This window comes from Dysidea avara, chromosome 6, assembly GCF_963678975.1.
Source record: "Dysidea avara chromosome 6, odDysAvar1.4, whole genome shotgun sequence".
NCBI lineage: Eukaryota > Metazoa > Porifera > Demospongiae > Dictyoceratida > Dysideidae > Dysidea > Dysidea avara.
Genome location: NC_089277.1, coordinates 801,579 through 829,406, shown reverse-complemented (window position 1 = coordinate 829,406; position 27,828 = coordinate 801,579). Strand labels below are relative to the sequence as shown.

The window sequence follows — 27,828 nt, the reverse complement described above, 5'->3', positions numbered from 1 at the left end:
TATAAACTGTGTGAATTTTGAAATTATTATAAAGCAACATCACACTTCTTCACTTGATAATAATATATTACCCGCTGAGTAAAAACCTGTCGTTTTCAATTGGGTAAAATACACATGCTACATAAAAGTTTTATGCACATTTCAATTGTTTTGATATGTACTAAAACAAAGTACAAATCAACAAAACCTATACACCACCAGATCCTCCTGTTCATTGGGAGTAAGAAAATCTTTGTTTTATGTTTGTACAGCATACAGTAGGTAAGTTATGGGTGCTTATTTACGATGCAGTAGAAATATAGTTTACCATCAGTATTTAATTGGTGAAATGGCTTTCTTGTTTGTCTACACAGAGACGTACAGGTAGAACACTATATCTTGATTGATGTGCCAGTTCATTGAACTAAACCCCATCTTCGTAGCTTGTTTCAGTCATGAGTTATGATCAATTAAACAAGTGCCTATATTTTATTTGCCATATTGTTCCTGTATAAATCAAGTTTATTCCTGTTCCAACTGTCTAGCACTACAACTCCAAGACTATTCATCACAAAATGCTAAAACTTTGACTGTCCACTCCTTTATTACTATAGATAACAGACATGCAATAAAATAGAATTAGTCTAAATGGCCAGTTTTTGCTCAGTGGGTCACATATATGTAACTTCCTATGGGACGTCTTTTAATTAGTAACAATTTGAGACCAACTACATAGTTGTCACTACTTTCAAATGGGAAGTTAAAATATGTTACATGATAGTAACACGGATAGATTACTGACCTATAGGAGTAAGACCTTCTGCTAGTAAGTGACGTGTCACTGTTGAGATACATTGAATACTACACAGTAAGCTGCTGGAAGAACTAAATGCTAAAATTAAAATGTTAACACATCACATGATCTGAGCAGTTGGTTTGTATTTGCCTGTTTGTCATAATTTGATGAATTGAGTGTTGACAAAGTGATAATTATTTGTCAAATCTCTCATGTGTAGATTACATGTCCTATTGTCTAGCAATGATATTGTTGTTACAGTTGATGATAACAATTCATCGTGGCCTTGGAGTCAGATATTTCAACCAAGCAGTGATGGGAGAACACAAGTGGCCAGTAAGTTGTGTTGTAACTTACACCTCTCTTAAGCACCCCTGTAATACTGTATGCTCAAGGGAGAACATTTTCACTGATGTTGAGGTTTGGAGGTTAACAGCAACATTTTATCCTTACAATATTTAGACCTCTGGTCCATATAGTCTAATACATTTTGGGATTGTTTGCAAATCTGCGAAAAAATTGAATTCGGTAACATGTCCATCGAAATATTTAGCTATACGTGTATCGTATTACCTAGTTTGAGGTTATGCAATGTTACCTAATGTAATTTTTTTTTACAGATTTGCAAACAATCTCAAATTAGAAATGCATAACTAAATCATAATTATACTGTAATTCAGCGTATTTTGTAATTCATTAATTATTTGTAATTTGGTAATTATGTTGCTATGCACTGCTAAAGAAGCATAATTATAACAAACCACTTTAAACTGCAAATTACGCACAGAAGTATCTTCTCAACTGTTTTATAGTGTGTCTATCGTGTTTTCTCGTGCTAATTGTATAGAGAAAGCCTCGAAGCTGCCATTCATTTTCATTTGCGTAGGTACGGGTAACACCCCCCTTTTAACTCTAAGGATATGCTACCTCTGCAGGGTTCTGCCCAGAAATTCCTGGGTGGTGGCCTAAAGTTAACATGAACTGATGTGCTGTGTGTTATATTAGGGTATATTGCACATGTATCAGTGATATATGTAAGAATTGTATTGGTCGGATTTAAGAGGGTACTGATCGGTTTTTAGAGGTACTGGTCACTTTGAACCACTGCCGACCAGTGTGGGCAGAACCCTGCCTCTGGTAGCCTAAGAGGCCTTCAACGTTAGTTTAAAGTTGCTAGACGTCTATAAACCAAAAGGGAAGACTGTTCACGAAGAGTCACCATACCCGTATTTCAGACCGCCGAGAAGAAACCACCACAGAGCAAAGTTTATGTGTGTGGAAGTTTAATACAAACTTAATTTAGCTTTCAATTCTTACATCCTGGCTGCCTTTTACCATATAACGTTTTTGCTCACATGGGTGCGTACGGACAAGTAGGTAGATACGTAGGTACACACCCACCTGTTTTTACGAAAATTTCAGTAAACCAGGCATGCACCTGGTTTAAATATACTGTATAGCCGAGGGGCAAATTTTAGAGGTTGAGCAATGTTGCTAAAAATAAAGTTTTCGTGGATTTGCAAATATTCCCAAAATGTATTAGACTAAATGGAGGTCTAAAATATTTCAAGGGTAAAATTTTTGCTGATAACATCCAAAACTGCAAAATCAGTGAAATCTTTCCCCCTCAGCTATATGGTATATATCATTGAGGTTGAGGAATGTAAACAATAATAGATTTGCTAACAATCCAACATGTATGTATATGGAGGTCTAAATATTTTGGATAAAATTTTCACTGTTAACCCCAAAAACCTCGAAAGGGCAAAAATAATTTTACCCTCAAAATATTTAGGCAGGTTATGCCTAAAAATAAGCACTCCCTGTACACTAAGCACTCCCATACACTAAGCACTTCCTATATACTAAGCACTCCCCATACATTAAGTCCTATAACTGGTAATGTCACATCTTACAGATTGTGAGATTGACTCATTTGATCCACTGAAGAAGAACAATGGAGGAATAAGGAGCAGTAGTTGTAGTAGTGATGATATCTTATTGAGTAGTCGTGACTCATTATTGCCCATCAATGATGACCAAATATTACCTCAACAACAACCAACAAATACTGGTACTACTGCTGATCAACAAATGAAGGCCAGCAGGTCATCTGAACTGCTTCGTCCAACAGGTGCACACCTACAAGAACAGCTGCATTATGGGGGCAGTAGTCCTCTAATGTTACGACATGCTAGTTCAGATCCAATGTTACTAGATAGTAGTAGTGGTGTACAGTCTATACAGTGGAACAATAACATCACTACTAAACATCGGAGTAGTTCATATGATAACATGTTACAACAGGAACAAGATGATGACAAGCCAACTACCCCCGATAGTGACCCTCAACATCCTTCATTCTACATAGATCATAGTGATGATGACTTGGATGATGTTACTAGAGTGTTTACGACATCTTTACCTGTTGTTAGCAATGATAAACATCGAACACTCTCTCAACCTCCATCAACCTCCATCGATACTACATCGATTATCCCCTAAATTGTCTCCCAAATCATCTCCGAAATCTTCACCAAAACATTCTCCCGAATTGAAAAGTAAGCATGCAGGCTACCATCGCTCCTATCATGGCCTACCCAAATCATCTAAACTTGTAGATAAGAGTAGGGCTCAGGCTAACAATCCGGTGTTGTCAAGGAAAAAGCCACGATCAATTACTATGCTGGAATCATCAGCAGCAGACCAGGAAAAAAGTAGAGCACAATTACGGAGATATTTCAGACCCGGGGTACTGATGTTGAAGGATGTTAATCCCAGGATGTGTATCATTCAGAAGAAACTAAAAGAGCGGGAAAATGACTTCTGCTTCACTAAAGAATTAAAGTGAGTAATGCCATTTTATGGTGGTCACTTTTTGGATAAGTGTTCTTTTAAACATAATTATTACAAAAGGGACTGTGTTCCTTTAACATCACCATTAATGGTGTCATTGTATGATTATAGTCTGGCAGACATTTTTGGCTGAACCATGCAATATGGTCTATAGTTTATTTTGTCGCAAAATATTTCTCCATACTATGGACTAGGGCTGAGCGATACTACCGTTTTAGCGATATATCGCGATATTTTGAAAGTATCGATATCGCGATATTTTGTTATTAACTATCGTGATACCATGCCTGTACATTACTGTCTAAAAATCCATTTGTTATGCAGTACTAGGCTAAATGATTAAGTCCACCCATCTGATTTCCCCTGCAGAGAGGTGTGAACACCATAACAACCTCAAAGCATGTGTTACAATAACTGTTACTGTAAACAAGGATGATAGTGGCTAGTTTGCTATCACCTATAAGGACTTCCTGCAGGAATGCTGAGCAATATGCTATGTAGCACCAGCTATGATTGACTTATTTGTAAGTATCGTGAACTATTCAGTATCATGAATAGTGGCTTTAGTATCGATCGTGATACTAAAATGGCAATATCGCTCAGCCCTACTATGGACTACCCAAAACCACCTGCTAGACCTCTGTCAGCATTGGGAAAATTGGGATATTAACTCAGGAAATTCTAGTATTTTGGTAATTCCATGTTAAATTATCAGAAAATTTAAAGTGTTAACCTACTCTTTTTTCAAAATTGGTACAAAGACAGTGTATCATGTGATAAAGTGATACACCAAGTTTCATTTGATTCCTTTGATCACATTCCGTGTTATGCCTGTTTGCTTTACTGGTATTTTACTGCATTTGTGATTGTACAATACTTGTAATAATCACCTATACAGTGAAACCTGTCTTATTGGATCACTGTATACCTGACCATTGTAACGGTCGGTTGTATACAATCACTGGACTACTGGACTACTGACTCAGGTGTTTTCCCTTTGTTACCAAATATTTGGGCAACTGGTTGTAAGTATGCTCCACTCTCCCTGTACATAATGAAACCACAATCACACACATACAAAAGAAAGGTGTGATCATGCCAGACTTGTCAACATTGCCCAGCTACAGCTATGTCAGGATGCATGCAACACTACATACACATCTACTGTATGGTTTACACCTCATGATAAGATGAATGGTAGTTGTATGATGGAAAGAGAGAGTTGTTATACATATTGCACACAATCCTAAGATAACAGGCAACACCAAATAGACAAGTTCACGTGTATATTATACATTCAATGTAGCAGTAGCCACGACCAGTTACCCAAATATGTGCCAGTAGTCCAGTTTACTAGTCCAGTTTACTAGTCCAGTTTACTAGTCCAGTTTACTAATCTAGTTTACTAGTCTAGTTTACTAGTCCAGTTTACTAGTCCAGTTTACTAGTCCAGTTTACTAATCTAGTTTACTAGTCCAGTTTACTAGTCCAGTTTACTAGTCCAGTTTACTAGTCCAGTTTACTAGTCCAGTTTACTAATCTAGTTTACTAGTCCAGTGATTGTACATTACAGTCTTCTAATTGTGTCATTTGTGTACACAATGACATTAACATGTTTAATGACACTACTTCCTTAATAAGGCAGCAGCTCAGAATAGACAGTTTCACTAGTACTTTTAACTAAATGGCTTTTAAATTGTATAAATTCTGTTTTCAACATCAGCTTGACTTTCTACCTTGTTGGACTTGGACCTTGAATGGTGTGCACGTAAAGTAGTGAGTGACGGGATCCATGCCAAGTATAGTCAAGCTGTGACAGACTTTAAAGTTAATCAAAACCAGCAACCAAGAAATTGCTGCAATGATTAAAATTGGTTAGTTATCAGCTCCATGTACATATTTTAGACCAACACTATTCTTATAACTCTGAACGATAAAGTTGTAGTGTGCCACTGCACCTTTTTCACAGCTTGACTGTTATGAATTTGTTGGAACAGAGCACTGTACCACTGTATTTCATACAACACTGTATTATATGCAATACATGTATACAAACAGAATACGGAGTCAGCATATGCTATTATGAATTAATTGTAAACCCAAGTTTGTGCTGGGTATACATATGGAATGCTATTACTTACCCCAATACATACCAGTGACCCCAATATATACCAGTGACCCCAATACATACCAGTGACCCCAATATATACCAGTGACCCCAATACATACCAGTGACCCCAATACATACCAGTGACCCCCAATATATACCAGTGACCCCCAATACATACCAGTGACCCCAATACATACCAGTGACCCCCAATATATACCAGTGACCCCAATACATACCAGTGACCCCAATATATACCAGTGACCCCAATATATACCTGTGACCCCCAATATATACCAGTGACCCCAATATCAGTGACTCCAATATATACCAGTGATACTTTTTGTGTAGAGTACGTGACTATATTGCAACTGGTATAGCCACTCATTTAGTGGATCCTGATTGAGGCCGGCAGCATGTTGGAGCTAAGACTGACCAGCAACTGTCATTAACAAGTTGGGAATTGCCAACTGATGGTTGGACTAAGAATTTAGACAGTCTACCGCAATTTTCATATGATCACTTGTTTGCACACTTAGTGTCTAACTCCACAACTGTTGCAGCTAACCAGAAGTCATCAGCTAAGAAAACATATAAGACTACAGGAGCTATAAAACACAAAGAGGCAGGATATAGACTTTTCCAAGATGACCATGTCGAAAGAATAAAATTTAATCCAGGAAATATTGATCAAAATCTATTATGCTTTTTTAGTGCGTTGGTGCTAGCTTCTTTCAAAACATCAGTGTACTATTCTACATCGATTTGTTTATATAGATCAAATGGTGCAGTATGTGGGTTAGGTGTGGGAAATAACACTGGAACATCAGTCGTACCCATTTTCTTTCCATTTCTAAAGTATACAGAGCACATGCGGTGGTGCTCACCTGGAGTAAACTCTTTCCCCTTTATAGCATTGATCTACTTCGTTCTGTACGGTTCATCTTTAAGAATCTTATGGAAAGAAAGCATCGTATCCTTCTTAGAATTCGAGTAGCAGCCAGGAACACAGCACATATATTCACCCCTAGGTTTTGGTTTATGGACTGATCAAGTTTCTTCTGTGGCCGTGGCAGATTTTGTCCCATTAGCAGCTTCCATAAGTCCAGTTCTGTAAGAGGTATTGATAAGCAGTTTTCACAGTAAGATAGCTTTATGATTTGGCTTCAACCACACGAAATTTCATAGAAATATACGGTAGAATGTAGCTGTAGTGGCTCCTGAAGTGCACGCCTGTGACAAATTTCAATACATTTCATACGGAATTTATTTTACGTGATACCATAAATGGGCATGTACCTTCACGCGTGATGTAATCATGCAAGTCCGCTATTGCAGTTACATTAATAACTAATTCTGTTACAAATGTGAAATTTTTCTTCATCCAATGCTCTATGTTATGGCTCACAGCTGACAAAATTTCAATCAATAACTTATTTCAATCAATAACTTATTTCAATCATGAATCATAAAGGTAGTAAAATTTGGTGTGTGACTGTGTGAAGATCTTTCTTGCAAATTTGGCCACAAGTTGACTAGTACATTGAGCATTATTATTATATATCATTGCAAGTTCTCTCTAGCATGCTAAATCACAATGTTACCAAATTTCTCATGCAAGAGAAGCAATATGTAAGTATACAGAATTTGGTTTGATGGCCATTTCAGTTAAAATAGCAAATGTTACTGTGAGCAGAAGTGATTTAGACCAATGCAAACAGCCATAACTTTAGTATATACAAAATGGCATGTCATGATCAATTTACTGTACATAAATACTGATGAAGAGGTAGGCACAGTCATACATATATATAGATTATCCTATATAAATAAGGCTAGAGGTTCTCACAGTAATACACTCCTCTATTCTGGACACCTTAGGACTCCACTTGTGAGAAAGATGTCTTGATCTCAGAGGTCTAATTACATATGCATTTAATACAAATGGAATCATAGACAATTGTGTCCACACTATACTGTAGGGTAGTTTAACTGTTTAAATTACGTAGGTTTTATGATATCATTACATGGATACCTCATATGATGCTCCAAATAAGGCATTACTTACATTATTTCTTGGAAATAAGCTAATAGTGGGACAGGTGTGAAGAACCTGAGCACCAGAATTAATAAGCTTACATATATGAAGAACGCATACACTATTTGCTGTATAGCGAGTGCTTTGTGACATACTCCCCTACTTGCCACGAGTATATAGCAAGCATTAGTTATCTATGAATAGGCACTATACATCAACTTCTTTAAGCCCTTAAACTCAAGTTCTATCACTAGCACCAAATGTTATGGTCAGATTTTGAGCATTCTGTTGTGTAATAATACTGTACCTGATAAATTGTTGGCACTTCGTGGACCTTAGTTAGAGAAAGAGTGTATTAGCCTAGCTTTTCCATAGTGTATTAGCCTAGCTTTTCCATAGTGTATTAGCCTAGCTTTTCCATAGTATATTAGCCTAGCTTTTCCATAGTATATTAGCCTAGCTTTTCCATAGTGTATTAGCCTAGCTTTTCCATAGTGTATTAGCCTAGCTTTTCCATAGTGTATTAGCCTAGCTTTTCCATAGTATATTAGCCTAGCTTTTCCATAGTATATTAGCCTAGCTTTTCCATAGTGTATTAGCCTAGCTTTTCCATAGTGTATTAGCCTAGCTTTTCCATAGTGTATTAGCCTAGCTTTTCCATAGTGTATTAGCCTAGCTTTTCCATAGTGTATTAGCCTAGCTTTTCCATAGTGTATTAGCCTAGCTTTTCCATAGTGTATTAGCCTAGCTTTTCCATAGTGTATTAGCCTAGCTTTTCCATAGTGTATTAGCCTAGCTTTTCCATAGTGTATTAGCCTAGCTTTTCCATAGTGTATTAGCCTAGCTTTTCCATAGTTTATTAGCCTAGCTTTTCCATAGTTTATTAGCCTAGCTTTTCCATAGTGTATTAGCCTAGCTTTTCCATAGTGTATTAGCCTAGCTTTTCCATAGTGTATTAGCCTAGCTTTTCCATAGTATATTAGCCTAGCTTTTCCATAGTGTATTAGCCTAGCTTTTCCATAGTGTATTAGCCTAGCTTTTCTATAGTGGTAAAACCAAAAAAAAAGCAAGCTATTATCACCAGAGTCAAGAGACACTTGATTCTATCTACAATATGTATAATGATACCTTCAGGGGTTTATTGTATTATTAATGTTCAGTTAATCTTGACATCAATTGCAGTATCTCAGATTTGTTAATTGGTCAGGTTATCAAGCAACCCACAGAAGCTATTTTGTAAAATTTGTATGGTTGCTGTAGCTAATTAAACTTTGGTTGCTATGGCAAAATACCCAATGCTGACACCTGTCCAGCAGGTGGAATATTGCTTTAGGTGTACAGGGCAATCCAAATCTGCATTAAAATATACTATAGACCATTTTGCAAACTTCACCCTGCTGTCTGCCGGACTATTAGTTCACTTGTCACACGTAAGATGAGCACTTCCAGTGGTGTGTGTTAACCTGTGAGACTGTTCTGCCTGTTAGAACATTTTTACAAAATTAACTACAAGTTCTAAAATGTGGAGCAATTTTTGGTGTCTAGAATTATTTCAAACTGTTGTGTTACCCAGCCAAGTGTTCAATGGTAGGCCCCAATTAGAACAATAATTCATACATTCCAGAACCCCACAATAGTGTTTAGTTTGTGATAGAGTAGGCTTTAAGCCCTTTTCCTACGTGTTTTCATGAAGGAATAACTTGTTACATGTATGTACTGGCCTTCAGAGTATCTGTTTACATGATGGTGTGCTCATAACTGTGCAACGTCCCTTATGCTCTGTGTGTACTAGTATTTGTAGAATTATCATGTTATTTCATGTAATTACAAGGATCTACTGTTGCTCATGGAACGTCAATGGACAGCCTCCCACAGTGTCTCTTGGTCATTTGTTTGAGGCTACAGAAGAGTCAAAACCTGATACTCATGACTGTAAACCTGATATTTATGCCATTGGGTGAGTGACTATAACAGGTTTGACAGGTCTAACAGGTTTGACAAGTTTAAAAGGTCTCCCTATATGATAGTACAGTGTATCAGCGACAAGTTAAAATGTTCAAAATGGTATTTCTTTAATGCCTCAAAAGTGGTTTTTCTTGTAGTTGGTATACTGAACAATGCTGTCAACTAACTGATACCTTCAGACAGTTGGTATACTGAACAATGCTGTCAACTAACTGATACCTTCAGACAAACATGACCCAATAATGGCTGAGGTTATGATGGGCTTTTACTGTTCATTGTTTCAGCCTGACAAGTACCTTTTGACATATTACACCATCTATACAATGTATGGATCATGTGCTAACCTTTGTGCCTCATTTGTTTTTGCTGACAGTGTAAGGTGTTGAATCCTAATGGTACACCTGAAATGGCTTCATGTCACTTATCACATACACCACACCTCTAACACTTACATTGCTTAACTAGTTTCTCCATGTGTAGGAGTGTCTATGCAATGATTTCATAGACGTTAGAGGGGTCTACATGTTTTGTTAACTTTAAGGACCTGTTCCTTTGGCTAACTCAGGTGTCAGCTACCTACCGTATAGCCTAAATGTTTTGAGGGACAATATTTTCGAGGTTGAGCAATGCAATTTTTTTTTTTTTTTGTGCATTTCCAATCAATCCCATATGTAGTATAATAGAGATCTAACTTTTTCAAGGATAAAATTTTCACTGTTAAATTATCCCCCTCGGAATATTTAGGCTATGCAGTACTGCTTTCCTTCCTGTATACTTGTTGGCCCTTTTTTGATAGGGAGTCCAGAAAAGGGAATAAGTGATAGTTTAATTCTAAACATTTAACTAATGCTCTCTCTAAAGGTTTATATGCTCTTGCTCACCTTGTAGCAATCACATAGCTGCTGGTAGAGGTGACCTCCCTTGTTTCATTGTATTGTATCTAAGCAACTTTAAGTTGGATTAGGGATCAAAGAAAAAAGTTGGATTAGGGATCAAAGAAAAAAATGGAAACAAGGAAGTAATGGATTAAATGTCCACTGGTGTATCTGCAGGTAGTTGTTATAGGCAACTTTTGGGTTTACCAATACTGCCTAGACACCACCATGAGGTCTGGTGTTTGGGGTGATATTTTTGGCCAGGAAGCCTGAACCTTTATGGTCCTCAATATGATCTCTACTTAAATGTAAACTTCTAATTTTTCCTTCCGTTTGTAAGTTATGGTTCCTTCTTCACTGGTCTACACAGTGTCTTTAACCAGTACAAGCTTGTATACTGTAGACCACTCTGTTTAGGGTTTAGTTTAAGCTACTTTGCACAGTGTATCAGTTAACGACAGGTTTATCTACACAGGTTCCAAGAGCTTGACCTGAGTGCCGAGGCCTTAGTATTAAATGACTCTAGCAGAGAAGCAGAGTGGAGGGAACTGGTAGACCATGGTCTGAAGAGTATAGACAAACGTTATTACCTGGTGAGCTGGTATTGTTACTAGGGTATGGTGTTTACTAACTAACACAGGTTCATGCCATCCGATTGGTAGGAATACTATTGATAGTGTATGCTAAACATGCCCTCAGGGAGTATATTACTGATGTCGAGACTGAGTGTACTGCTACTGGAGTAATGGGTGTCATGGTGAGCAACAATTAGAATATGTGGTATCATTCTTGTTTTTGTTGTCAAGGGTAACAAAGGGGGTGTAGCCATACGTTTCAACATACATCACACATCCATGTGTTTCGTCAACTCTCACTTGGCTGCACATATTGTGGAAGTGGAGAAGAGGAATCAGGTATGTCTGTCCGTCTGTGTGTAGTAATGTAAGTGTCCGAAAACTGAAAGCTTGTTACCCCAGGGAATATTTTTAGGGATTTCCCTTAATTTATCAGTGGTTATTGTTATTATGTTGCTGTACCCAATAACAATCGATATTCCCGGGTAATTAAGCTGTTAAGAGCTATACCTAATAATTGGTCTAATAGAACAAGATTTTCTGTGTTGTTTGGAGACCTTAGGATGAAAGCCCACATCACACACACACACACACGCACGCACGCACGCACATACACAACACACACACATACACAACACATACACAACACACACACACAACACACACAATACACAATTCAATTTTCATCCATACATAGCTCCGTGCTGCCTTCACAAAATGAGATGATTTTTGCTGTAGAATGTCCTCCACCTTCAGTAGTCAGCATATCGATTTTCAGCAAAATCACTTGAAGAATTTCTGAGATATGAGACTTCAAAAATTAGCTTTAATTTCTTTGTTTGTTTTTTTCTTGTTTTGTTTTCCTTCTTTTCACACACTTACAAAAGGCTGTCAGAAAATGTGAATGGGTAGTCCAATTGCCTTGAAATTAGACAATTTGACTCACAGAAGAGCAGTTTTTACAGCGCATCTGACAGTCAATACATGGATAGATTAACTATTGAACCTCAAACCTGTTTTGGTTTGAAAGAAATTGAGCTAATGATCATGAGATACAATGCAAAACCCAACAGTGCATAACAATTACATGACCGAGATTTTAAAAAACTATTACTTGCCATGCCTACTGGACAAACCGCTTAGGGGAATCGGTTGAAAATTGGTGTACAGATAAATTAATAATCTTAGAAGGGTCTTTCAGTAGCTCATTTAGTAGTATACAACGGCCACGAATGCTCTGCCTGATATCAATGTACGAGCCTGAGAGGGCTGTGAGGCCCGAAGGAAAGTGCGTTTATGCAGGCAAAGCTCAAGTGCACGTTGTATAACTGTTATGTACCACTCACTGGGGAGAGTCTGACAGGGTAGCTGCACCTCTTTAAAGGCAAGTTTCCTAACATTGATTGTGGGTAACCAAGCCAAACATTGTGGTGACGTTCCCTCTAAAGTGCCGCAGCCACTTGAAGTATTGTGTTTGACCAAGGCTAGTATGCTACAGGCTATAACACTAACCTGCATTTGCTGTTTGGCTCTCAATCATCATGTAGTACTCAGCATATGTGATCAACTCGATTGCCCGTGATTCTCTTGAGCAAAAAAAATGAAACCTCAGTACTGACCCTCTACTGGTACATAAACAGATTTAATGCCATTGAGCTGTATGTGAAAACTGACTACATGTAGCAAGTGTGAGATCAAGAACTCTAATAGAGAGTACAAGTTGATAATTCTTGTAGTAAAGAGAAAAAATAAGTTAAAAGGAAGCCCCAAAGCCAGCTTATGGTCAATTTTGTGTTACAAAAAGAAGTGATATCTAAACCAAAACAACCAAGCTGTAAAGAAAAAGGGTGCAGCCCCTAAAAATAAGGCCAGGGAAAAATAAAGTTGTAAAATCAAAACACTAATTCACCTGAATTGTTGTTTATTACCATTAACCTACCATCACAGCCATTAGGCCACCACTTTTGATTTCACAACTTATTTCACTATGCCTTTTGGGGGGGCACACCCTTTTTTTACAGCTTGGCTGTTTTGGATTAGACAGCAACCACTGTGATATGAGGTCACCCAATGAAATTTCAACAACTACAAACTAATTCAGATGTTTTTAAATGTTCCTTTTATCCCAGCGCCATCAGGCTATGGAACAATTTGCCAAGTGAAGTTGTGATATCATCAAACCTAGGAACAAACTGAACATGTAGTCAACTATCTCGTACAGTATGGTAGTACTGGGTAGTAGGGATTATGGAGGTTTGCTCTTTGCTGTATTAGCCTCGATCACAATCACAGTATCACTGGCTATACATACAGCTATATGCAGTTTATCCCATCATTGAAATTCAGTGGTTAATGATAGAGTGAGTACTCTGTACTGCTGCTAATTGTTTGCAATAAATTGCTCTTGCTGTCTTCTAATTGTTTCACATCCTGTCATAGGACTACAACATGATCTGTAGTAAACTACACTTTGGGAAAGGAAGAAATGTATACCAGATTATGGACCATGAGTGAGTTTGTGTGAGTGTGTGTGTGTAGTGTGTTGTGTGTGTGTGATGTGTGTGTAGTGTGTGTTGTGTGTGTGATGTACTGTACATTAGTTAATTTTGTGTTTGTATTCATTCATTTCATACAATATTCTCAACACTCCCACACAGCATAATATTCTGGCTAGGTGACCTCAACTATCGACTAAATACATCAGCTAAAATGACAGCTGAAGTTATCAGAGATTATGCTGACAAGTTTCAGTTCCATTCTCTACTAGAGATAGACCAGGTAGCAGCCCCACCCCTTTGTGACTTCACATGATCTATTGCTGTAGCTAAATATTGAGAGGCAGAAACAGACAGTGTTTGTGAATTACATTGAGGGACCGATTGATTTCAAGCCAACCTACAAATATGACCCTAACACTGATAACTGGGACACCAGGTGTGTAACCATTACCCCCTGTGTGTGCGTGCCAATCACCATTACCCCTTGTGTGTGTCACCATTACTTCCTCTCTGTGTCACAATTACCCCTCTCTGTGTGCATGTGTGTGTCACTGTTACTTCCTCTGAGTGTCACTCTTACCCCCATACAGTGACAAGAGCAGAGCTCCAGCCTGGTGTGATCGTATCTTATGGAGTGGTGCAGGGATCAAGCAAATCTACTATCGTAGTCACCACAATTATCGGCTGAGTGACCACAAACCAGTCAGTGCTCTAATGAACGCTGAGGTGAGTATACACTGATAACTCTTATTACGACTGGGTATTACAACTAAATCTCTTGTAATTCAACATGGCTACAGCTCTTTGATATTGTGAATTTGTGATACAAATATTTTTGGTGTTGATAACGTTATTTTCATTTTGCAATACACATGGTGATTTCATACACAACTTCAGAATTCTAATTATCATCAGGGGGTCCCTATGGGGTTGGGATTGCAACCACAATGACCATCATTTTTGTGTTATTAAGGATGTAACTTGTACCAAGAGTTAATAATAGTAGGGAGGGAGAGTGTCTAACGCTCAATAGGCCTGTATAAAATGAGCGCGTAGAGCACCCCGTTTATTATCGTATATCTTTGTAATTTCCTATAGTGTTGATGACCGCAATAAACACGTTATGTCACATTTTGTATGGCCTTGCAAAATCGATAGTTGGTGAGAAAGCAGTGATGCGAAGATGGCTACTCCAGTGAGTGATGAAAGAACCAGAGAGAAATCGTTCATAACTTTCATCTGGCGCTTTTTCTTAGGTTGGGATTCTTCAGGCTGTGTTTCATCGGCGCCGCTTCTTTTCCTTGCCATTGCTTTCGTCTGACACTAAGTTCTTCTTGGTTACTTCCAGCTCATCACTCCTCGACCGACGCTTCTTCTTGGGCCTTACCTCGGGACGTGGCTGAACGGTAGATTCGTGATGCAATTCTACCTGTGCTTCCGAGTGTGCTTCATCTCAGCTTTCCTCATTAATCTTCTCTGACGCTTCTTCTTGCTATGCTGAACTGTTTCTGCTTCAATTTTGGCCAGTACCGAGGGCTGTTCATCGTAAATCGACATGTTTGATTGCACACGCTGCCTCGCACGTTGCTCATGAGACTGATTCGTGAACAGCTAGTAGTATCGATAATGTCCTTCTGCGGCTTGCCTCATTTCACATCTCCCTTCATGCAATCAACACGTCCGGCCAAGAAGCCAGATTGTCTTACGCGCTCATTTTATACAGGCCTATTGAGCGTTAGACACTCTCCCTCCCTACTATTATTAACTCTTGCTTGTACCCTAACAGGTCCGAATGGTCAATCCTGGCAAGGAGCGGTCTGTGTTTGAAGAGATTGTCTGGGAACTGGACAAGATGGAAAATGATACTCTACCGCAAGTACAACTAAACCAGTCAGAGGTGGGAACTAAATAGAGTAGTATATGTTGTTACTATGGCAACTGTACAGTTCCACTTCCCCAACATCAAGTTCCACGAGTCACAACTACAAGTGTTGATTGTGGAGAACACTGGACTGGTATGACCTCTGTGTTACTGTGATGATCAACGTTGTTTATGTTACCGTGGTGATCAACACTGGAGGGTTTTTTGTATGCATAGCCTTAAAAAAATAAAGTGATATCCATTTGGTTCCTCATGGGGTACTTAGAAATAATAAATTACTCTCTGGAGTTCCTATGGATACATATACATAAAATTAACAAGGAGAATACATACTGACCACCTGGCAGACTCCTGTAAGCATATCGGATGACTGCAGGGTTGAGGCTGCCCAGGTCCAGTCATGGATTTTTTCTCTTTTCTCCACCTTTTCAAACACACTTTATATAACAACTTATAAACAGGCTGTAGGACCAGGTGTCCTACAGACCTTCAGCACTTGTGTTGTAAAGCCTTAATAAATAAATAGGTAAATAAATAAATGTCAGCGTCCTTTGGCTCAGCAGAACATGTTGTAGTTGAATCTCACTGTATTGACATAGGAATTACTAATGATGGATAATGTTACAAATAAGGAAGGAAAAAGGAAAGTAGGGAAACAAGGGAAGTCACCTACACCTGTAGATATACTAGTGGTCATTTAATCCCTAATTTGGTCATGAATGGGATAATTATTTCTTGTTCCTTGTTTGCTAACATTATGACTGGTGAACCCGCACATACCACATCAAAAGAAAGGATAGCTCACCCGCACATACCACATCAAAAGAAAGGATAGCTCTTGAGTTACTGTTTTCGTCTGAACGTGTGTCCCAGCTATCAATTACTGACTCGACAATGAAGTGACCATTATACTTCATTTTCAGTTATGTTCAGTCTATTTCAGTGTTTCACAGTGTTACAAATGATGAACAGTGGGAGAGGCACCTCTGAGGTCACCATGGGAAATACGGATGGTTCCCATTTACAAATGTAGGGAAGCCATTGTACCACCACAAATCAAGACCTTGGGCCTTCAACAAAAAGTAATGGGACACAAAAGAAGACAAGTCCACCATGATGAATACACTGTGTGTACTGCAGTATACCAAAAGGCACATCTTGAGACAAAGCAACATTGAACAGTAAAAAACAAAAATCAAGCCTGTAGCCTAGGCTGTTATAGTTATGCTTGTCTGAAGGCATCAGTCAGTCAGTCAGTCAGTAGAAAATTCCTTTTTGGCTAGAGATTGTGAGGTTGGTTTTGGGGTGATATTTTTGGCCAGAAATTCTCAAACCTTCACAGTCCCTAATATACAGTACTGTATAATAGGAAGATTATAGCCTAGTAGAGATCATCATACTAACAAGTGTTTAACCAAGGGAGCTGAAGTGTAATTGTGACTAGATTTTGGAAAAACTATCCTAATCGCACGTTAGATAAATGATTTTAAGTCAGCATAACTTGCCAAGGATACCAAGCACGGGTATGAAGTTTACTCAAGTGATGCATCAATCTCAGACCACTTCAAGTACCTGTAGCTGCTTGTAGAGTTTCCCTCCAAATAAGTGAGCAGTTGGGCGAGTGAAGTGGCATCACAGGTGCTCACAAAGGGGAGGAGGGTGGGAGATGGCGGGGTGGGCAAGAGATAGGCTTCAAATGGAGGCAGACCACGATTGAAGCCCCGACACAAGATTACAGGACTGTGCTGGCTCCTTAGTAGCTGATACATATGTAGAAAAATTAACAGAAAAACATTTCGCCAACAATACCAGTCCATCCACCAACAAACCAGAGATACTTGCCAAGCCAGGCTCTTCACAAAGCCAGAAACTGCCATTTGAGCTCGCAATACCACCCAGAAAAGATGTCTCTTAAAACCAGCTTTGAGTAGTTTGAGTAGTACTGAGGGTCAAAGGAGTAATATGATAGTGTAGCTATCCACTAGAGGTGTTAGTTTGATTTTGCCTGATGTGCAATTTGGATCGGTTTGGTAAAATCTGATCACAATTGACTCTATCATTATTAACAAACTGTAGTAGCGCTTGTTCACATACACCAACTATATTACAAATAGCTCACTACAATAGTTCACTACAATAGTTCACTGCTCAATAACCAACATATAACACCAGTCTAACACTCACTCTACCCAATAGTCTCCTTAGTAACTTAGTCTGGCTGTTGAAGGGTTGGACCTTGAAGAAATTGGTATAGAAGAAAATTTGGTATTAAAAGAAGTGGAATTTTTTGTAGAATGACATTCAAAGTCCACCAATAACAACTTTGGGGAAATTTTTTTATTCCTTATTAAATTTTTTTACCACCAACTTTTTCAAGGACCATGTTATTCTGTATATTTCACAAACTGTAAAACGAATTACCATAAAACTATATATAATATTGTTTGCTATTGTCTAAGGAATTAGATTATGCAGTTTCTGTTTACACAACGGTAACTACAAGAATCTTATAAAGCCATAATTAGTAAAAATCGGACTGTCAGCTTTGTGAGAACATTGTAACACTAGCAAACAGTGTCCTAATGTTCCTTACAATACAATAAACACTGCCAGTCTTCTTATAATTGAAGCAAAATACATTAAGGCTGGTTTTCAGGTGCTTTACAACTACTACGCATGAGCAAACACACGCATGACCTAAAAGCCTGTCTTATAGAAAAGTCGCACTACAATCTCGTAACTTACCTCCTGCCTTTTGCTATCCTTCTCTTGTGTAGACTACATGGTTATTGTTTCAAAAATCTCTTTAGTATGTTACAGGGGCTAAAAAAAATGGGTTAGTTGTGGCCAAAAAGCTAGTTGTAAATGGTGATTTGGCTAGTTGTAAAAGTCAGACTAAATAGAAAGCTACACCACAGAAAAGAATAAAGTAAAAAATTACATACATGTGCTGTACATGTTTACAGGGATTTGACAAAAGTACTTTTGGTCTACTAAAATTGCAATTTAGAGGTATGGTCATTTTCACAGTCCACTATTGATAAATATTTTGATCTGAAGAATTGGCCTTGTACATCACTGTAAGTTTGTTTGCTATTTCCTAGTTCCAGGTCATCTCAAATTGCTTCCAGATTGAATCTTGCCACACAATTGTGTTTCAACTAGGTAAATATGCTCTCTCATAAATCTCTTCAATCATTCCCTTCACTGACATTTTGTGACAATACAGAACATAGAATACTAGTAATTCAAACACAAAGAAAATTTTGTTTATAATACTACTACCCCCCCCCCCCCCTCCCCCGCGGTCTCAGGTTTGGGATAGTTGTAAAAAATAGTTTTTTTAGCCACTGGACTATGTTAGAAACACACCATAGATGAACAGGCGATTACGTAATGTTATGCGGAATAGTGCGTGAAGGAATCATTTACCCATGTTCCCGTGCTTGTAGGGGCATACACTTTTCAGGATAGGTGCATTGGCTGGTTTAACGTATGAAGAAAGTTATAGCATGTCTAAATCGTGAGGTTTATAGCGTCAGGGCAGAACAATCAAGCCTGCAAACTATATTCTGTGATCTTGCTTGTATTATTTCAACTGCTTTGAGTCACAATGGCTGATTAAATGTTTGCACATGGTGTTGGGATATTCATTTGTTCAGCTTGACTTTGGATGTACATCAATGTGGAATATAATGCAGTTATCATCAAGATGGGTTCAAATCAATAATGGGCAGAAGGAGCACCTCAGATTTTCAAAAAGAACCGTGGCAGTTAGAAAAGGCTGTCTCTCTACATAAAACTTGAACAATTGTAACAGCGTTGTGAACTGGATATAAAGAACCGCGTGGTTCAGTCCTTGTCCCGTAACGGGGCACCCCAGCCCGTTACAGTGGAGGTCCCACCGAGATTTGAACCAGATAAGTGAGAGAAGACTGTGGAGTTGTAATTCCAGAAGAAGAGAGACGTTTTCCCGATCTGTTCCTAGTGTGAGGTGAACTGACTAGAGTAGTCGTTCGATTGAGACGTCGTCCGGGTGCAGGAGACCCGACAAGAACTTAAAAGTCCTGGAGCGAGATTTCCCCCCTGGTAAAGGAGACCGGACGTGGGACCGAGACTCGTCGTGACAACTGCAGTGCAAGGCCAGTTGAAGAGAGGCGTGTCTCGTCGGATCGCAGGAGAACCAGGAGCTCTGTGTGTTAGAGGAGCAACCCAGGCTAGAGAATCGATTCTTGTAATTCGTGCGGAAGTCCAGTAGGAGACGACTGTGAAGGGGTGGCAGTTGGACTCGTGTCCTTGGAAAGGACGTTGTAGAGGTTCTGTCTACCAAGCGTGGAGTCTGCGGTGTCTGCTAGCAAGTGCTCAGTGAATAGTTGTTGACTGTTTATAACTGAACTTGGGAAGTGTCGGATGATTGTAAGCTGTGTGGTTTTAAATCAAAGGCTGGAGATTTATTATCAGTGGTTATGTTTGGCGGATGCTGGGGTAAAAGGAGTGTAAAGAGACAATTATTATGAAGGTTGATATACGAAATTCAAGAATGATGATGCAAGCACGTGTAACACAGTTGAGCTTGGAGGTCCAAGCTACTTTAACGGGAGGAGTGATGTAACAGCGTTGTGAACTGGATATTGTATATTAGTGTGTATGTGTACGCATTCGTGGAGTTGAGTAGTACGCGTTAATAAGAAGAGTAGTAAAGAACCGTGTGGTTCAGTCCTTGTCCCGTAGTGGGACACCCCAGCCCGTTACATAAGTATGACTGAATGTCTATCCACAGTGCCAGAGAAGATTAGTGATATGGAGTTTGTAATTCATTGATTGTTGTAACTGCTATAGATAATTCCCATACTATGCAAGCTATACCACTACCATTTAATGATGCCACATTGTGGTCAACATTATCTGCAACCCACTGGCACTCTGCAAACAAGTTATCAAGGCTTTCACTCTGAATAACAGATTGTGTGTATCTGTTTACCTCATCATAACTGATGGAGTAATCTAGCTATGACAGTTCATTTACAAGCCACCTTTACCCAAACACATGGTCCATCTCAACACCAATGCCAAATAGTGTAGTGGTTATAACAGATTTTGCTCCTGAAGATTCCTCTTTGACTATGATATAACTTGATCTACAGTCAAGCTATACACAACTTAAAACCAGCTACTAAATTTTAATGCAGTTTACTTGTTGATGATAATACAAAAATTAAAGATAAATTAATAGGTAGAATAAACGAGCAAAACATGTACTAAGAACAGATTTAATTAATGATCATTACTACATGTGTAGATAGTTAATAGTCAACAGCTTACCTTACAATAAAAGCTTTATGTTGTGAATTTCAGTGATCAAGCGCTAAGCTGGTATAGCTCTCAGAAGTTAGAAGCACTTTAATAAGCTCAACTAACTCAAACACTTAATACTGTACTCATACAAACAACAAATTGTGCTCTGTATTTATACTACAAAAACTGAATTACTTTATTGCAAGATGGAAGACTTACAAAAACAAAAGACCTAATACAGCAATAGAGTCACTTTAACATTGTAAGGCTGCCTTATATCTATAGTAATTAATCATACATCATTTCCTAATTACAAAACAAAACTCCACCATTGCTAGGTGTGTACTATATAGTCTGGTATAGCCCAACCTGCATGCAGAGCACTCCTGCTATATAGGCCATTACGTCACATCTTTTCACGCATGGTAGCTAAGTATCTTCTAAAATAATAATGGTGAAAGGTGCTTACTGATATTTTGCATTAATATTATACAAATTATACATTAATGCTGGCATTTTTGATGAAACAAGTCAAGTATGGGTGCAAGTTCATGTGTGAAACACTGAAGTCAGGCTAATTAATATAAATGGTCATAAATTAAATTCCCCGAATGCCATTGAGGTGGATTTTGGATATGTTGTTGTCTGAAAAATTCCGCTTCTTTTGATACCAAAATTGCTTCTATACTAATTTCTTCAAGGTTTGACCCTTTTTTGATGTTTAACAGCCAGACTAACTGTCAAGTCTATCATAGTATGTATTATATACACATGTGATGTAGGAAATGTGGTAATGTGTGGTGTTCACTTAACATGTTGGTGTTTGTATGTTGTGATATAGTTGTGTTACTTTCAGGTTGTTTTCGTGTTTATTATTGTTGTCATAGCGACCTGTACAAGTATCATTCATCGCCAAACTGGACAAGGAGTTAAGATGTAAACCATGGATGAGTATATCCCCATCATCAAGAGTGATATTACCAGGTGGGCACTATATGGAGTGAAACTTGATTCCTGTGTTGCATGTATCTAGTTTTATCAATGTCCATTTTATAATAATTTGACTGCTCTATTAGAGCATCTCAATATGTAGAGTGTACTCTTCTTATCTCTATTAATCCACACAGTTGCCTATTTCACCATAGCAACACTGACCTGTCCTATTACACCATAGCAACACTGACCTGTCCTATTACACCATAGCAACACTGACCTGTCCTATTACACCATAGCGACACTGACCTGTCCTATTACACCATAGCAACACTGACCTGTCCTATTACACCATAGCAACACTGACCTGTCCTATTACACCATAGCAACACTGACCTGTCCTATTACACCATAGCGACACTGACCTGTCCTATTACACCATAGCGACACTGACCTGTCCTATTACACCATAGCGACACTGACCTGTCCTATTACACCATAGCGACACTGACCTGTCCTATTACACCATAGCAACGCTGACCTGTCCTATTACACCATAGCAACCCTGACCTGTCCTATTACACCATAGCAACGCTGACCTGTCCTATTACACCATAGCAACGCTGACCTGTCCTATTACAGCATAGCAACGCTGACCTGTCCTATTACAGCATAGCAATGCTGACCTGTCCTATTACACCATAGCAATGCTGACCTGTCCTATTACACCATAGCAACGCTGACCTGTCCTATTACACCATAGCAACGCTGACCTGTCCTATTACACCATAGCAACTCTGACCTGTCATATTACACCATAGCAACACTGACCTATCCTATTACACCATAGCAACGCTGACCTGTCCTATTACACCATAGCAACGCTGACCTGTCCTATTACACCATAGCAACACTGACCTGTCCTATTACACCATAGCAACACTGACCTGTCCTATTCCATTATTACTAAAATTATTAACTTGAAAGTGAAGAAGGGATCCAAACTAGAGCTCGGCAGTATTGAAATTTGAATACACGGTATTAGTAACAGGAAAATATCGCGGTATATCGATATATAGTTAGCTTGTATATTGATATATCGTTAGCTTGTTATTGTAACTATTGCATCATTTCTTGGAAGTGGTATGCACCTCAAAAAAATTTTAGGTACAAGTAAGCAGGTGTTGTAATGTGACAACCTCAAGTGTTTGTTTAGGGTGTGTCTGCTAAGCCATCAACAAATTGGATAATATTAAACACCAAAGGCTAGCTGGGTTAAAAGCAATCCTATACTGGTATTGATCGATATACCAGTGTTTTGATATATTAGTTATCAAAGGATGTCACAGTATGATAATCGGTTATGATAATTTATCACGATAAACAGTATTACCAGTATATCGCAGAGCACTGATCCAAATGATAACAAGTTGATGTTGTGCTACTTCTAAAAACCTGCAGCTAGCTAACTCATCTGGAATTAACTATAGACAGTATATGCTACTATGAATTAACCAACTATGTATTACTACTTTACAATAGGGTAGTTTTGGGTTGTGCAATAATATTATTAGCTATTTCTCGTATTTCGTAATTCATGAAATATTCGTAATTCGTTCAATTACGTTGCTATGCACTGCTAAGGAAGCGTTTGTTAAATAAATCGCTTTTACCAACATATTACGCACAAAACTATCTTCTAAACTGTTTTATAGTGTGACTAACATGTTTTTTCCCACAAATTCTCTCGACAAAGCCTCAAAGCTGCTCTTCATTTTCGTTCACGTACGTAAGAGATACGCCCCCTTTCAACTCAAAGCGATAGAGTATTCCTGGCAGTGTACGAGGCCTGCACCGTTGTTTTTCAGTTGCTAAATGCCTGAAAACCTCAAGGGGAAGGTAGTCTGAGGAAAGTCACCACACCCGTATTTCAGTCCGCCGAAAAGAAACCACCTCAGAGCAAAGTTCACCTGTGCAGAAGTTTAATACAGACTTCATTTCACTTTTACTTCTTACATAAAAGCTGCTTTTACCGTTATTAAACGATTTTGCTCACGTGGGTGCATACGGACAAACATAGGTAGATAGGTAGATAGATAGGTACACACACACACTTTTACGAAAACAATTTCAGTAAACCAAGCGCGCGCCCACAGCCGGCCTTCAGCCGGCTGTGGGCGTGCGCCTGGTTTAAAAAGTATTGAAACAAGAGATAAATTATGGTATTACAGTATAGCTCGGTGGGAAAGTCCCTACTTTGGCATTGAACCATTGAGCTATGCTGTAATACTGTCATTGATCTCTTGTTTCACTATTTTTTATCGCTTGGATTCCTACTTCATTTATAATAATTTTTGAATATGTTAGTTTATTTGGTTTTTGTTATAGTATGCAATTATAACATATGACTGTTCTATTAGAGTGACTACTGTGGCTACAAATGCCACTACTTCCTTGCAGTTGCCAGCTCTTTCACTCACAATAAACGCATCTTCCACCATTTGCTTAATCACGTGATGTTATATTATAGTTTAATAGAATAATTTGACTGCTCTAGTAGAGTAAGTCAGTCTTTTGTGTTCTGTTGCTTTCCTTCTCTCTTATATTTCCTGTTTGAGATTCAACCTGAGGGTGAAACCCCAAAGGTGGAGCCACCCTGCCATGAATGGACTAAAGTCATGACTACGTACAGTGAGTACTAAAGTCATGACTATGTACAGTGAGTACTAAAGTCATGACTACATACAGTGAGTACTAAAGTCATGACTACGTACAGTGAGTACTAAAGTCATGACTACGTACAGTGAGTACTAAAGTCATGACTACATACAGTGAGTACTAAAGTCATGACTACGTACAGTGAGTACTAAAGTCATGACTACATACAGTGAGTACTGAAGTCATGACTACGTACAGTGAGTACTAATGGCTAAATCCATCACATGCCCTGAGCTATATGTGACATTGAGCCAGGTGTCCATATAGCAATATAAACTAACCTGTGACTTTCTTCATTATAACAACTCATTTCCAAGTTTACAGCTTGACTTCACAAAATTAAAACTCACAATCATTCCCGTAAAGTGTCACTATATTTATAGCAGAGGAAATGACAAAGTTTCATGAAAGAAATTTAAAAATCTTGGAATACGTTAGCCTTATTAACGCATTCCTGAGTAATGCTATATGACACAAGTACACAGAAATATTTGGACTAGAGTAGGGACCATAGCACATCAATAAAAAGTACTGTAACAAGCTGGAGTAGTGCATGATATTAAATCACAGTAAAACAATAAGAAGTGTTATATCCCTACTGTGCATTTCCATTATGGTATCTTGAGCACAGTAGGGATATAACACTTCTTATTGTTTTACTGTAATTTAATATCATGCACTACTCCAGCTTGTTTCAGTACTTTTTATCGATGTGCTATGGCCCCTATTCTAGTTGAAATTCCAAATTTTTCTGTGTACTTGTTTGTTAACTTATTTTTGTAAATAATTCTTATGAACTGGTGAAACCACGCATACTGCATCTGAAATGGCGCTGCACACCCCAGCTATTTCAAATTATTGTCTGAAAAGTGAAGTATCCATTATGCTTGGTTATCGGTTGTGTTCAACCCATTACATAGCAGTGCGAATCGAGAACTGTTCGAAAAGCACCTCTGCAATCAAAACAGCCACTATGAAAAATACAGAGGATTTCTGTTACGAAGGGAAGCCATCACGTGCTATCGCCAAATCGGCACTTTTTGCTGTCAGCAAAGATGAATGGGACACACTGGTAAGTCCATGAAGAATGGAATGTATGTACTGCGGTATGCCAAAAGGCACCTGTTGAGCAGAAGTGACGTCGAACAGTGAAAAATCAAGCCCGTAGCCTTAGCCATTATCAAGTTACGCTTGTGTGAAGGCTCAGTCAGGCAGTCAGTAGAAAATTCCGTTAAATAAATTATTTTTAAATTCCGTAGCAACTTATTGAAAGCGTTTCTGGTCGATCTAAAAGCTTGTTTGGGCTTAGTTTTACCTAACCAATACTGCCTCATCATCATCAAGGAAAATTGAGGCTGGTTTTTGGGTGATGTTATTTTGTGGACCACGCCTACTCCTTTGTGGTCCCTACTATCATACTGTATGATTTACATATTCTGAGGTGTGAAAGTGGTACACATGTAATAACTGTAATAGGTGGCCACTGCACTTACATTAATAGTCAATAAGGTAACAACACTAGTATACGATGATGTTGTTACTACAGATCAGAGAGAGTTCTTTGAGCTAAAAGTGTTGGTGGATTATGACACTGCTCCCTCCCTTACTATGGGTCAAGAGAAGATTGAGGACATCTTGGTGCTCCATTTAGAGGGAGGAAAAGATTTCTTTGTATCCTTAGTAAAGTTTAAATGAAGCCCTGATCACCAGTAGTGATCTTGTATCCATATATAGTACCAGCCACCGGCCAATGAGCTGGTGCATTACATAAGGTATATGTAGCTATGATATTAATTGATTGTTCTATTAGAGTAGTTCATAGTACCAATCCCAGTGTTACATTACTACCTAGTGGTAATGACAAGTAACATGATAGAATAGGATTAATCTCTAAGTTTTCTACATAGCATGTAAACAACTCCAAGAGGAATTTTGTAAACCCGGGACCATTACCTGGTCCTTATTTATACGTAGCTCCCTCTAAGCCCTGTGGCTAACGGAATAGACTTCTCCAATTGTACTATCCTTCACTCCTAATAAGGTCACAATATCTGGGAATTACCTTCCGTCTTGCTTTGGCCTCTCACTGGATCTGTTAGTACACCTTCACACCTTTGTACGTGACGTCACTCCAACAAGACTATCTGAAGTGGTGGGTGTGGTATTCTGTTACCATGGTGATGTATCATCCTTATCATAGAAACGAGAGCTAGAGACAATCTCATTGGATAATCGCAAAAGTGACAAACAAATGACAACTCTACCTTCACTGGATATTCCTAAGGAATTATGGAAACTGGTTGACTACTTGTTTGGTTTTGGGCTGGATAAGGTGATGTACTATCAGTAAATATAATAATACCAGCTGTTATGTGTCTGTACAGGGGTGTATGATAGATTATGATGTTTAATTGTTGTTTGTTTGTTTGTTTACAGGAGAACTTGTTTACTGACGGAGGATTACGGTCCGAGATTAGTGCCATCAGGGAGCTATTGGATACCGGTGGAGGAATGTTATGGGGTAACCAGAGTGGACTGAGTATCCTAACAATGTATGACTGCTATATATTAGGTGAATTAGATCTTTTCCAGTGTTCTTCTGTCCAACACAGTTAAACTTGTTTATTCCATCTTGTTAGGTGGGCAGGTCACTTTGTACTTAAATGACACATTTGAGGATTGTCAGGTTGACTGGTTTAGACAGGGTGACCTTAGTAAACTGGTGGCTAGGCAACTTTGTATTTTAATTAACAACTATCAGGGTATTCCCCTTAACAGTGTTTACAGGAGGCAACTTCTCAGTGTACTCAGTGGCTGCAGCTCTGTTGACCTTCCTAGAGGCACTGGCTGAACCAGTAATACCAGTACACTTCCATCATAGGTGTATGGAGTGCAGCAACAATGCTGTGCTCTGTAATCAGGTCAGCCCCACCCACCTAGTAACTAACCAATCACATGTTACTATTGTATAGCTGCTAATGCAACTACCAAAGGTTCATCGCAACACATTCGTGTATGTGACAGCATTTCTTAAAGAATTACTTAATAATTCTGATATGAACAAAATGGACGCCAGGCTACTTGGTGAGGTGACACTCACTGTACACATGTGATGATGTGTTTCTTGTAGCATCATTGTTTGGACCAGTAATCTTGAGGGATTCTAGGAGGAACTCTGCTGAGAAGAGCAAGAAGACACTTTCTAGTGAGAAAAAACGAAAAGTCACTTTCTTATATCAATGTCTTGTTAATGATTTGTAATTTATTGAATTTTATTATTTTACACGATTTATAGTAATATAATATCCAAA

The 27,828-nt window shown here is 38.5% G+C and overlaps 1 protein-coding gene across 2 annotated transcripts; it reads left to right on the top strand.

Moving 5' to 3' along the window:
• Positions 1-960: 960 nt before the first annotated feature.
• On the top strand, positions 961-27,828 carry LOC136259088 (inositol polyphosphate 5-phosphatase OCRL-like). Of its 2 annotated transcripts, XM_066052513.1 has the most exons (21): positions 962-1,111; positions 2,694-3,336; positions 3,397-3,622; positions 9,608-9,733; positions 11,092-11,209; positions 11,257-11,373; positions 11,423-11,530; positions 13,631-13,701; positions 13,849-13,969; positions 14,016-14,125; positions 14,280-14,415; positions 15,476-15,586; positions 15,636-15,704; positions 21,754-21,850; positions 26,064-26,188; positions 26,559-26,669; positions 26,718-26,849; positions 26,954-27,056; positions 27,305-27,438; positions 27,490-27,601; positions 27,648-27,828. In XM_066052513.1, the coding sequence occupies exons 2-21, from the start codon at positions 3,156-3,158 to the stop codon at positions 27,776-27,778; spliced, it is 2,439 nt and encodes an 812-aa protein (XP_065908585.1). In that variant the 5' UTR covers positions 962-1,111; positions 2,694-3,155; the 3' UTR covers positions 27,779-27,828. The 2 variants fall into 2 exon arrangements, with proteins under 2 accessions (XP_065908584.1, XP_065908585.1); XM_066052512.1 differs by having other exon boundaries at positions 961-1,111; positions 2,694-3,622.